Source organism: Rhinoraja longicauda, chromosome 4, assembly GCF_053455715.1.
Source record: "Rhinoraja longicauda isolate Sanriku21f chromosome 4, sRhiLon1.1, whole genome shotgun sequence".
Classification (NCBI taxonomy): Eukaryota; Metazoa; Chordata; class Chondrichthyes; order Rajiformes; family Arhynchobatidae; genus Rhinoraja; species Rhinoraja longicauda.
The window spans coordinates 22,522,963-22,537,422 of record NC_135956.1 but is presented as its reverse complement, the minus strand read 5'-3'; the positions used below and the strand labels follow the sequence as shown (position 1 = coordinate 22,537,422).

The window sequence follows — 14,460 nt, the reverse complement described above, 5'->3', positions numbered from 1 at the left end:
CATTCCCAAGGTCCATGACAATTACTCAAGATAACCAACCAGAATTTGACTTAAAAAAATCACTTTGCCGCCGCTCCATTCAAGTTTCCAACAGATCTAGATCCGGCTGTACCCTCAGACAACCTTCTTCGTTATCTACGGCTCTGACAAATTATGTGTCATCTGGAAACATACTAATCAAATCACCTACATTTTTATATGAGTAATTCATATATATTACAAACAACAAGGGTTAGGTATTGATCCCTGCAGAATGCCTATTGTTACAAAGTCACAAAAACATCCATCCACCATCACCCTTTGCCTGTCAAAACTGAGCCAATTTTGGAACGAGTCTCCCAACATGCCTCAGATCAGCCTACCTTGTGGGACACTAAGTGCAGTCTGAAGAAGGGTCCCAGGCCAAAATGTCACCTTTCCATGTTCTCCAGGGATGCTGCCTTGACCCGCTGAGTTACTCCAGCACATTGGGTCTTATTTTATAAACCAGCATGTGCAGTTTCTCCACCTTGTGGGACCTTGTCAAAAACCTTACTAAAATTGCTGTAAACTGTGTCTACTGCTTCACCTTCAGTTTTCTTACTGACCTTCTCCAAAAGAGAATCTGATTTACAAGACATGATGACCCCTGCACAGAACCATCTTGACACTTCCCAAACAGTCCATGCCTTTCCGAGTGAAAATAAATGAGATATAAAGAAACAAATTGCAGAGACAAAACAGATTTGAAATTGTTTGGCATTCCATTACAGGCCTGAGTCTTTAGGGTTAATTTACATGGAGTCCCCTCTCTGAAAATTTGATTGATCATTTGAAAATATAGATGACGATAAGAAGTTTTCATTGGATTAGAAAGAGCATTTTGGAACCCCCGATAAATTAAAGATGATATTTTTCTGGATGTTTATTTCAGCAGTTCTTTGAGGGTTGCTGCTTAAATTACTAAACACTAGCCAGTGGAGAAATCTATGCTTACTTTTATTTGGATTTTATATTTGGGGTTTCTGGAATTGACTTGGGGATACAGAAAAGGTTTTCTGCTTTCTCCAAATTGTTCAAAGAAAAAGGTTAGATTCCTGTGATTTGAAAAGTTACATAATTAAAATAAGTTTATGAATTATGTCTCCATTAAAGTTACAGCAGATTCCAGCTGGTAATTGTGCTGAACCTTCTGCAAAACCTTTTTGGAATTTGATTATTTTTGCTATTGAGGTAAATAATTAGGTTTCAAGGATAAAATGTTTGGAGGCAAATGCGAGATGCCCTCATTCTTTAGGGAACGGAGGTTCCCCTCTCCCATCACAGATGAGGGCCTCACTCATGTCTCCTTGGTACCCCGCAGCTCCACCCTTGCTCCCTCTCCCCCTAGTTGCAACAGAGACAGAGTCCCCCTAGTCCTTACCTTCCACCCCATCAGTCGTCGCATACAACACATAATCCTCCGCCACCTCCAACGGAATCCCACCACTAGCCACATTTTCCCGTTCTGCCTTCCTTTCTCCACCCCTTTCCGCCTTCCGCAGAGACCGTTCCCTCCGCAACTCTTTGGTTGACTCATCCCTTCCCACCCAAACCACCCCCTCCCCAGGTACCTTTCCATGCAACCGCAGAAGATGCAACACCTGTCGCTATACCTGCTCCCTCTACTCTGTCCAGGGACCCCCGACAATCCTTTCAGGTTAGGCAGAGGTTCACTTGCACCTCCTCCAACCTCATCTACTGTATCCATTGTTCAAGATGTGGAATCATATACATCGGTGAGACCAAATGCAAACTGGGCGATCGTTTCGCGGAACACCTTCACTCAGCCTGCATGAATCAACCTGATCTCCCGGTTGCTGGACACTTTAATTCTCCTTCCCATTCCTACACAGACCTTTCTGTCCTCGGTCTCCTCCATTGTCAGTGAGGCTAAACGCAAATTGAAGGAACAGCGTCTTATATTTCGCTTGGGCAGCTTACAGCCCAGTGGTATGAATATTGATTTCTCTCACTTCAGGTAGCCCCGGCATTCCCTCTCTATTCCTCCCCCACCCAAGTTGCACTAGCTTCTCATTTTCACCCTAGAAACAACTAACAATGGCCTGTTTCCTTTATCATCGTTACTTTTTTGCATATCTTTCATTCATTGTTCTTTATCTCTCCACATCACCGTCTATATCTCTCGTTTCCCTTATCCCCTACCAGTCTGAAGAAGAGTCTCGACCCGAAACGTCACCCATTCCTTCTCTCCAGAGATGCTACCTGTTCCGCTGAGTTACTCCTGCTTTTTGTGTCTATGGTCGGTTTAAACCAGCATCTGCAGTTCCTTCTTACACAATAAGTTTCTTACACAACTCTTTGCCTCTATTTAAGAAGGAACACAAGGAAACTTTGGACCAATGAGTCTTATATCTGTGTTAGGCAAGTTACTGGAGAGTATTCTGAAGAATAAGATATATATGCATTTGGAAAGATAGGGGTGATTAGGGATAATTAACAAGGTTTTTTAGGTGGGAGATCGTGTCTGGTGAATCTGATTTGAGTTTTTTGAAGATGTCACCAAAAAGGCTGACGAGGGTAAAGCTGTAGATAATGTCTATATGGATTTAAGCAAGTCATATGATGAGGTTCCACATGGTAGGCTGCTTTGGAAGGTTAGATTGCATGGAATCTGAGGAGAGCTAGAGAATTAACTTCATGGAAGGAATTAGAAGGTGATGGTGAAAGGTTGTGTTTTTAAAATGGAGGCCTGTGACTAATGGTGTGCCTTAGGGATTGGTGCTGGGCCCTTTGCTGTTTGTGGTTTATGTCAACAATTAGGATGAGAATGTAGAAGGCATGATTAGTAAATTTGCAGATGATACTGAAGTGGATAGTATCTATAGATGGCGAAGATGGTTATAAAGCTGGGTAAGTGGGTTACGGAGTGGTTAATGGCGTTTAATGTAGACAAGTGCCAAATGTTGCATTTTGGGAAGTCAAACCAGGGTAGGACTTTCACAGTGAATGATGGCCCTGGGTAGTGTTGTAGTGCAGGGCAATCTAGGAGCACAGGTACATAGTTCTTTGAAAGTGCCATCACAGGTAGATAGGGGGTCTAGAGGGCTTTTGGACGTTTCTGTGGAAACCTATTAAAATGACCAGGGTTAATTGGATGCACAACATTTCTGACAGTACGGTACCAATCACTAACATGTCAGAGGACATTTGTGTGTTCTAATCTCTAGCCTGAAGCTCCAGCCCACAGCCTTCAGTAGCAGAACTTCTACCAAGTGAACACAGAGCAGTACAGCGCAGGCCCTTCGGCCCTTGAAATCTGTGCCTATCTTCATCCCGATGTATCAACATGCAATCTCCTTGCATGTTGATTCCATTTCCTGCCTGTTCATGCATCTGTCTAAATGCCTCTTGAACTTTGCCTTTGTATCTTTTTCCACCACATTGGTCTTTCCAATGTTTGCCTTGCGGTTTTCGCTTGTCATAAATGACAACTCACTTATCACCAAGGAACTTGGCAGGCTTCATGAGCTATTTTGTTGCTCAAATTTACTTCAACATCTTTGTCTTTGCACTTAAATGTTCTGCTGCGACTACTTTGAGTACTTTAGATATTTTAACACTGACCGACTTGCTGTTTTGCATGCTGCCATGTGCCGAAACCCTGGAGCTGTCTCCCCAAATTTCCTTGCTTTGCTTCTTTTCCTTCTATTTTTAATTGCCCTAAAATACTTCTCTTTTTTTTTTTTACCTGATCCTGATTCAAAATTCCAAATCTCTCCTTCACCGTCTCCAGTTTTTTACAGGGACAATGCAAAATTTTAAACATCTTTTGTCTGAATGAGAAGCATTACTTTTTGAATGTAAATTGCAATGTATCTTAATGGGAATGCCAAGTACTCGGGGTATATTTCCTACTTAAAACATTGAAAGTGACTTCAGATATAAAAGCTGGGAACACTAAACAAATAAGGCAGTATCAATGGAGGGAACAATTGAATAAATAGGTTAGAATGAACATCTTTCATCATAAGTAAGAATACCTGTTTACACCTGCCAATTCTGATGAAAGGGTAGTTCTTTTTTTTCCACTGATGTGCCTGACAAGTCGAGTATTTCCATTATTTTCTATTTTTATTTATTTTAGACTTCTGGCATCCTCTGTCTTTTACTTAAGCAAATCTCAGAAATTATTTTAAGCAAATAAAATTAGCCGATTGAATTTATTATCTATGCATTAGGCAAAAACCTAGGTTTCTTGGCCCAATTCTACCAGATTCCACGATGCCCATCACCTAAAAATCCAGAGAGACAAAATGCTGGAGTAATTCAGTGGGTCAGGCAGCATCTCTGGAGAAAATGGATAAGTAACGTTTCAGGTCAGGGCTTATTTTCTCCAGAGATGCTGCCTGACCTGCTGAGTTACTCCAGCATTTTGTGTCTGTCTTTGGTATAAAGCAGCATCTGCAGTTCCTTTTTATCACCTAAAAATCCATCTTTATTATCCTTTGCATAAATGCACCCTAATCCATTTCTTTCTTCCTTTTCCAGTTAGCTACATGTGTTATATACAATAATCTTGCATATTCTACTGCTGATAAAATAAGAATTACATTTGTATTCATGAAACATGTTTTTATACTGAAACTAAATCAATATCAGAAAGTTCAAGGCAGAAAATAACAGGAAAATTCTTTAAATTTACATTTGTTTTCTCAGGAGCCATGGAACTGCGGTTGAAATGTGTTTTTGTAAAATTGTTCTTATTTATTCAGTGACCAGTAGGGAAATATCTTTCTATTTTTATGATGCTATAGACTTTTTCTATTCTACTAGAATTTCAACCAACAGTAATTTATTTTCCAAGAACTAAGTCATAGTAATATTACAGAATCACAAAATCCGAGTTTTCAGGATAAACAAGCATGGAATAACCATCAGTTAATGAAAGACAAATGTTTTTCATAACTTTGCAAAATTTGAAAATGCATTTACAGATCCACTACTTTCTGTACTTCTGGGATTTGGAGCAAGATTTATGACTTTGATAAACAACAAAATGTAATTATCAGCAGCAGAATTCACTGACTTCCTCCTAGACTGGAAGAAGTGTTGATAGATAAAGGAGGGAACCAGACAGTACATGCTTTCCTGGACAGAAACATTGCTTAAAACAAAGAAAGGAAAATAAATTTATGTCCATATGTGTGCCCCTCACTTTGTATCTCTGTGTACTTAACGAAACACATACCTATTTGTGTGTCTCTGAACTCATGCCCACTCGTGCACATTAGTTCAGGGACCAACACATAGGTATGTGTTCAGTTAAGTAAATAAGGGTAGAAGGTTGGGTGCAAACATATTACTGTCCCTGTGTGTGTAAGCAAACTCATGCTTGCGCAACAAAACCTATGTTTGTGTTGGTGCACTTGACATTTTGCCAACGTGTAGGGGCTCGAACGCATGCCCAAGTGTGCATGTGGTCCCAAAATATCCATATTCAAGCTCGTCTCTGGGCACATATATTCAAACCTATTCCTGAATATGCTCATGACTGTATATCTGTGTGCACTTGAACTTATGTCTGTGTATATATGACCTTTTGGCTGTGTGCCCATGAACTTGATCCTGTGTGCACATGACCTTGTGCCTATGAGTACATGACCATGCACCTGTGCATACATGACCTTGCCTGTGTGCACACATGGACGTGCTTGCGTATACACCCAAACTTGTGCTTGTATTTCCCAACTTCAGCTTTTCCGGATGCAGGCTCCAATTGTTTCCTTCTGATTGATGTCAAGAAGTGCATGAGCATGAATTGGAGCTATGGCTTACAAACTAAATGGACTCTGGATGAGAACCTCTAAAAAACTCAGAGTTGAAGGTAGGACCTCTTTGTTTGTGGAGGAAAACTTTATGGTTACCAATGAAATAAACCGCAAGGTAATCTGTGTTAGTGATATTAATCAGTAAATTAACACTAACCTGGATTATGCTCTTCATTAAACTTTTTAAGATCACTTGGAAATTCAGATCAGCTCAATGGTTTAATACATTAACCAAAAAGCAGCAGATTTGAAGAGGGAATTAGATTTAGCTCTTAGTGCTAAAGGAATCAAGGGATATGGGGAAAAAGCAGGAACGGGGTACTGATTTTAGATGATCAGCCATGATCATATTGAATGGCGGTGCTGGCTCGAAGGGTCGAATGGCCTACTCCTGCACCTATTTTTCTATTTCTATATTGAAAGCAGCATCTTGGGTAGCAAATGTACTACACAAAGTCATAATCTGATACTTACCTGGAAAGGCTTGGATAGAATGGATGTGGAAATGATGCTTCCACTAGTGGGAGAGTCTAGGACTAGAGGTCAGCCTCAGAATTAAAGGACGTTCTTTTAAGAAGGAGATGAGGAGAAATTTATTTAGTCAGAGGGTGGTGAATCTGAGGAATTCTTTGCCACAGAAGGTTATGGAGGCCATCAGTGGATATTTTTAAGGCAGCATTAGATTCTTGATTGGTACAGGTGTCAGAGATTATGGGGATAAGGCAGGAGAATGGGGTTAGATCAGCCATGATTGAATGGCGGAGGTGACTTGATGGGCCGAATGGTCTAATTCTACTCCTATCCCTTATGACCTTATGATTTCATAGCAGTTCTTTGCTCTATGACAGGAATGTAAGAGGCAAATGTGGTCAAAATGTTGGTGCTTCTGCTTTTATGATGCTATTCTGGTTGGGTCTAAAGGTGTAGGAAAGAACTTCAAATGCTGGTTGGGTCTAATCTACACTACTTGATTCTTGAAATGAGCAATCAAAATTATGATTCCCAGCGTCCTAAACTCCATTTCAAATCACAAATTGATTAAGTATTACTGTTAATTAAATAATTATAAAAATGTTATAAATCTGAAATTCTTGTGTTCTTTTTGATGACAAGGAAACACCTTTGGTAAAGAATAGTTCACACCAACAAATATAAATCATGTAACTAGATTAAATGTTATTGCAGATAAAAGATTTTATTCCAATGTTTGTACTGAAGCAGTACAGTATGTATGCTACCATAATAAATATTTTACTTTGTGATATATCACAGGTTGACTTTAGGTTTGATCTGACTTGATAATACAGAACTGAAAACAATGACACACAGAAAGAAACACTACCAATAATGCAGGGCTTATTTCTGGACAACTTGTAGTTTGAGTTGTTGAATAATCCATCAAACAAGGCTGTTGGACTAAAGTATATTAATGGGTCAAAAGACTAACATGTCTGTCTTTCAGATATTACAATGTAACTGATTATACCTTGCACATTCTGTGATTTCAGGATCTAAATTTACATGGCTCTTGCAAGATGGCATTGAAGTTTGTGCAGCTGGTTAGAGATAGGGAAGATATGGGGTGAATGTCATGGATTGTTGCGTCATTAGTGTTGTTTTTCAAAGCTAGAACATAAAGATATCAGATTAAATCCTGTACTCCAGAGTGCGGGTTTGTAGGTTTATTAGATTCTATAAATTGTCCCTGGTGTGTAGCATTGTGCTAGTGCACCGGTGATCGCTGGTCGGTGCGGACTTGGTGGGCTGAAGGGCCTGTTTCCAAGCTGTACCTCTAAAGTTTAAAGTAAAGTGAATGTTTCCCAGCTCATTCACAGCCGCAATGTGGCGCAGCGGGTAGAGCCACAGCCTTGTAGCGCCAGCGCAGGGTTGGAGTGCTGAGGCTTTATAAGGCACTGGTCAGACCACATTTGGAGTATTATGAGCAGTTTTGGGCCCTATATCTGAGAAGGGATGTACTGCTGTTGAAGAGGGTCCAAAAGCGGTTAACAAGAATGATCCTGAGATGATTGGGTTAACGTCTGATGAGTGTTTGACAGCACTGGTCCTGTAATTACTGGAGTTTAGAAGAAGTTTCATAGAAACTTACTGAATAGTGAAAGAATCCAGGGCCAGAAGGCCTAGCCTCAGAAAAGGACGTACCTTTAGAAAGAAGTTGAGGAGGAATTTCTTCAGCCAGTGGCTGGTGAATCTGTGTAATTCATTAACACATGATGGCAGTGGAAGACAAGTCATTAGGTATTTTTAAAACGGGTGATTGCTGGTCAGTGTGGACTCGATGGTCCGAAGGGCCCGTTTCCACAATGTATCTCTAAACTAAACAAAACTAAACTAAAACGAAAAAGGATTGAGGAATCTTTTGAAGAGGTGAGTTGGTACAAGTGATCAAAACAATGACCAAAGATAATAGAGCAGAGCAAGATAGACCACTCAACCCTAAAAACTGTAGTATGTCATGGCGCCATTTTAGTAGGCAGAAACTTGCAGAAACATTTTAGAAGAAAAATAACAAAAATCTGTGAATTGACAGATGAGATATATTCTGCATTTTTATGGTATCATCGCATACTGTTACCCCAAAGTACTGATTACACTACGAGAGGCATAGCGAACGACGGGTTTTGCCTACTAAAATGGCAGATGTTCCACTCCTTTGCGCACTACACTTCAGTATAGGCAATTTCGACAGAGTGGTTCATCTTGCTCCTCTAGTATCTTTGATAATGACATTGCATGTTGACTGGCTGGTTTTAATAATTATCACACAGCCACAACAACTGGCACCCTGGGGTCAGAGGTTGGAAAATCTGGGGAATCAATAGATTTATATTGAAGATAATAAAATCTGTTTTTTTTAAAGCCATTTTTATTGTAGCAAAGTTGGAGAAGGGTAGCAGAATTATTTATTTTGACGATATAGAAAAGTAGTTTCAATAAATGCTGGGGCCTAGATTTCACATTTATTGCAGCCTTCACTGCAGTGTTCAGTGAAAGCTGCCAACAAAGACTTAGTGAGCGTGGCATAGACTTCCCCTTTGATAATGCAAGGTCTGTCAGTCTTCAGATGCAGCATGTGTTTGACATGCTGTGATGACATCAAGCAGGCTGAGCACCTGTTCATAATGAAAGGTTTTTATTGCCAGCAGACTAAAAATCTCTCATTGTTAAATAAATTAAAAATATCTTATGCGATGGAGGGACATGCAAATAAAAGTATGTTAGAAATTGTAACTTTTATTGACCTAAATCATACGATGATTATATGATTTAAATATCGATTCCATTTATCAATATAAAAAAACACACAAACTAAAACAAATTGCTGGAGTAATTCAGTGAGTCAGCCAGTGCCTCTGGAGGACATGGACAGGTGAGATCTTCTTCACCCTAAGGAAGGGTCCCGATCCTAAACGTCACATATCATTGTCCTACAGAGATGCTGCCTGACCTGCTGAGTTACTCCAGCACTTTGTATTTATTTTGTTAACCAGCATCAGCAGTTCCTTGTGTCTCCATTCATAAATATAGGTTCCTTGTAGAATCTCAAATTATGTGGATCAGAAATATTCCACATTTTCAAGGATTTCAAGGGGTGTGAAAAAAGTTGGTTATTATGAACATATATATGCGGGGGACAGAGGGATATGGATCATGTGCAAGCAGATGAGATTAGTTTATCTTGACATCACCTTTAGCACTGACATTGTGGGCCAAAGGGCCTATTCCCGTGCTGTGCTGTTCCAGGTTCTAATTCAGCAATTTCTGCAGGAACGTCAACAGCACATCGAGAATGAATAGTATATCACTGAGAGCAATTCTGGATTTCCAGGTTGACTTTGCTTGAGCATACTCCAGAAGAAGCTGTTAATTTGATGGTGACATGAATACTGAAAGGTTTGCTGACCTTAAAATCATAAGAAGCACTTATACTGTTCTTACAATTTACCTCAAGTTTGGTACCTAGTTTAAATATTCAGATGGAGGCGACAGAGTAAAATAGTGCAGTCTCCATAGTAATGTTCTTAATTGAAATAGATTATTGAGTGTCCTTATACCTTGCCTATTTTATATATAGTTTTCTGAATAATGCACTGTCTCACCTGGGTTTCAGCTCTGGCCAATTGATAAAGCATACGTGCAGCTTTTCAGTTCATAAGAGAAAAACTATTTAATCATTGTTTTCCTACCTGTATTATGAGACATAATACATAGTTAACACATCATAAAAGAGTCATTTAAACTCTGCTTACCTGCCTGTCTACTTCTGGTAGTAAAATAAGGAGCTGTTGTTGAAAATGATGTGGTAGAGAGGCAAATGTATGCTTATTTATTAAAGCTCGCAGATTGGTGTTCACCAGGATAGAGCCTGGGGTCTCAACGTCGATTTCCTCTCCTCTTGTCCGTTTGAGCTGTCCTGTTTAAAGATATACAAGGATGTCATTCCAAATGGCCAACTGCATCACATTTGTTGTAATATGTTATGGATCTTTAGCAGGAGCTATGGGCATATGGACCTGTGGAATGTTATACCTAATTTAACCACCTTAAGTTAAGACAAATACCCTGCTGAGAAGTTCTTTGGCCTTGTCCTTCAGGTGAAGAAGCAGGAAGGATTTCGAAGATGGCGGCACTGTGATGCAGCGGTAGAGCTGCTGCCTTACAATGCCAGAGACATGGGATCAATCCTGACTATGGGTGTTGTCTGTACGGAGTTTGTACGGTTTCCCTGTGAATTTTCTCCGGGTGCTCCATTTTCTTCCCGCACTCCAAAGACATACAGGTTTGTAGGTTAATTGGCTTCGGTAAAGATTATAAATTGTACCGAGTGTGTAGGATATTGTCCGCTGGCTGGTGTGGACTCGCTGTGCCTTAGGGCCTGTTTCTGCACGGTCTCACTAAAATCTAAAGGCTGTTAGCACATTATTACATGTATGAAGCATTTTTCTTAACGTTAATAAAATGAAAGTGACAAGTAAACAAAATGGAAAACATATTAAGCAATCCCAGGTAGATAGTTGTGGGCCTTAAGAACAATAGAAAGTTCCTTTATTTCACCATGCAAGACCAAATTTATCTTTTGTGGAACAACCTACACCTGCCCAGGTTTATCACTCTCTCATGAGTTACTGCAACTATCCCTCTGAGATGTCACAAGCTTCTTGCATCCTTACTAAACATTAAGTGCATATCAGGTGAAATATCTCTGAACACTGCCCCTCTAAACTACGGATGGAATGGAAGGGAATTCTAACTCCAAAAGGCACATTCCGATAAATGTAACATCGTATGTCAGTATTATAAAATTAGGAAATTTTAATTTTGGATTTTAGAGAAACATTTTGCTTTTAACAATTCCAAGGCACTTAGGGAAGATTTAATTCACAGCATTCAGATAATTTTTCTAATATTCTAGCCTGCAACATTGTGAATCATAGAATTATCAATGAGCCTATTTGGATTAACTTGGACTTTTCATTAAATGACATGACACACAGCTGTTAAAATCACAGACACTGACAATAAACTATTATATTCGACTACACATTTAAAAACATGGCATGAAAAGCTATTTAGTAACTGGGGATATTGCAGATCACAGATTCAGCCCCTGAGTCAGAAGTCTGATTGACAATAATCACCAGTTTTTAAAATGAATTTAAATAATCAATGGAAAACCATAAATACAATGATGATCCCTTCTTATTTGTAGTTTCTTATTTGAGTTTCCACTCCAGTTCTCTGGGTTTTGAGGCAACCGACAAGGCCAATGCAGGACCTGTAGATTCATCCATGGGAGAGGCAGGAGATGCTTGTTGGTATTGGGTGATCCGGGAGGTGGTGTACTCCTAATATTTATTTTGGGCTTCTGTGAGTTTTTTACGTGTTTTAGGCTTACTGTGGATCCCGGGATCATCTCCTCCCCCTTTCTCTCCCTCAAAATTCTTGTTTCCCATTCAACTCACTGTCTGCACTATCGGTTGGGGATTGATGGCTTTCAAGAAAAGTGAAGTCATCAAACTGGCTAATAACTAAATAACCAATCAACCTACAGAATTCTCACAGCTCCAAAATCCAGAAAGTAGAAAGCACAGATTATAAATAACCCATTAATATCTTGCAAAAAAAAATACAGACAAATGGATGAAGGCAAACATTTCATAATATAAATAAAACAAAAATCAAAAGCCTCACAAACAGCAGCACGATTTGATCATATGGCTCACTAAGCCTTCCTCGTCACTTGCAAAGAACAAAGTTGAGCTGCTCGAGCACAATTCTACTGCCTGAATCTATATCCTTTGATTCCCCTTTGTGGTCCAAAATTCTATTCCATCCTCCCTGAATACATTCAGTGACGTAGGGTAGGAAATTTCAGGATTCATGACCTTCTGAAGGAAGAGATTTCAACTCATCTACAACTTAAATGGTTCAGCTCCCCTGTGATGCTGTACCCAGTGGTTTTAAATTCCATCAAGCTGCAGAAGCACGTATATAAAATGTTATCTGCTTTATCATTTAATTTAGATATAAATAAATTTAACAATTTCTTCATGTTTTATGTTTTAATCTTTTTAATATTTTAATACCGCAAATCATTTTAACGTCATTTAATATTTATTAGCTTTTGAACATTTGCAAACATCAGGGATAGCCAGTCTGCTTGAGAGTCAGTGCTTGAGTGGCTGGGGAGCCTAAACCAGCTTTCAAGCAATTCCAAGGAGAGGACCTGTCAGCTGTGATTGTATAGGCCCTGTACTGCAATGGGCCTTGTAAATGAGTTGGCACCCAGCTCACCGGAAGAAGACTGTGTCAGGGATCATTGTTGGCAGCTGACTGGAGTTTGGGCCACGGACTATTCAAAAACAGGTAAATAATGTGTAAAGAGTTAAGTAGAACTGAAAAGAATTAGACGACTGAAATGAAGTGATAGTAACTAGAGACAGTCAAAAGCATAGTTAATTATTAAATCTAAAAGTGAAAGATAGATTGAAAGATAGATAAAGCATTGAAACAGGCCCTTTCAACCACTGAGTCCACGTCAACTATAGATCATCCGTTCACATTTGTTCTAGGTTATCTCGCTGTCAGATCCACTCCCTTCACACCAGGGGAAATTTGCAGAGGCCAATTAATTTATAAACCCGCACAATTTGGGATATGGGAGGAAACTGGAGCTCCCAGTGGAAACACATGAGGTCATGGGGAAAACGTGCAAACTCCACACAGTCAGCATCCCAAGTCAGGATCGAACCTGGGTCTCTGGAACTGTGAGGCAGCAGGTCGACCAGCTGTACCATGGTGTTGACCCAAATTTAAAAAATACCTTTCGAGGCATACAAAATGAATGATACTTATCTAGTCTATTTCCCAAAATATTTAAGGTAATCCCAAGGTTTCACTTATCTCTATTGGAGTCATTGAGTCAGACAGCATGGAAAGAGGCTCTTTGGCCCAACTTGCCAATGCCGACCAAGATGTCCCATCACCACTAGTCCCACCTAACTACGTTTAACCCATATCCTTCACAACCTTTTCTATCCATGTACTTGTCCAAATGCCTCAACTACCTCCTCTGGCAGGTCATTCCATATACCCACCACCCTTTATGTAAAAAAGATTGCCTCTCAGGTTCTTAGTAAATCTTCCCCCTCTCATCTTAAACCCATGTCCTATGATGGTGGCTCGTTTGTTTTCTCGAGAGATGATCTGACCGATCTACTGGGTGCAGACAACATTTTCTGTCTTTACATCATGTCTGCACTGTCTGTGTTTAGAGATACAGAGTGGAAACAGGCCCTTCGACCTATGGAGTTCACGCCGATCATTGATCACCCATGTTATCTCACTTTCAAAACCTACACAGTAAGGGCAATTTACAGAAGCTAATTAACCTATAAACTTGAGCGTCTTTGGAATGTGGGAAGAAACCGAAGCTCTGGAGAAAACCCATGTGGACACAGGGTCAATGTACAAACTCCGCACAGACAGCACCCAGGATTGGGCCCAGGTCTCTGGCGCTCTGAGGAGGCTGCTCTTCCGCTGCACCACTGTGCTTTTTGCTTTTGTTATATTCCATATTCATATTGCTTTTATTATCATCTGTTAAATTCAGCAGTAAGCTATAAGTTATAGAACCAAAAGATAGGCCCATCTATAGTTTTGATGCTACTAATAATCTAGTAAAATCACTGACACATGAAATGAATGAAAAGTTATCACATATTCTGATAAAATACTTATTTCATATCATTGTGCACTATTTAAGGCAGAGTATTTCACAGCTCTACAACCAAGCTGTCATGGCCCCAGGCTGACTTCATCATAGCAGCAGCCTGGGCATCGTAGGATGCAGAGCACATGATTTTTATAAGACTGCATAGCAACCAAATCAGTAACCATGTTATGAGGGGTGTAGGAGAAGTAATCACAAGCCTGATGAAATTCATTTGAAGAACAGTGGAATAATTATTAGTCTGCTATAACAAACAGATTTTCAGTTTAATAGTGTACGATGTTATTTGGTAGATGTTCATTTGGAAAAACTATTAATAGCTGTCTTAAGGCTCTTAAAAATAGCTTCTAAGGGTCCAACTGCTGTAACTGGTGCAAGTGGTGATGGTTAAAATAGGAG

At 39.7% G+C, this 14,460-nt stretch overlaps 1 protein-coding gene across 2 annotated transcripts in view; it reads right to left on the bottom strand.

Moving 5' to 3' along the window:
• The window catches only part of LOC144593088 (putative Polycomb group protein ASXL3), a 155,749-nt gene that overhangs the window by 30,837 nt on the left and 110,452 nt on the right, over nt 1–14,460 (bottom strand). For both annotated transcript variants that reach the window (XM_078398528.1, XM_078398527.1), the window contains one exon: nt 10,079–10,242. In XM_078398528.1, coding sequence (XP_078254654.1) covers nt 10,079–10,242 — 164 coding nt within the window. The remainder of the gene's footprint in view (nt 1–10,078; nt 10,243–14,460) is intronic.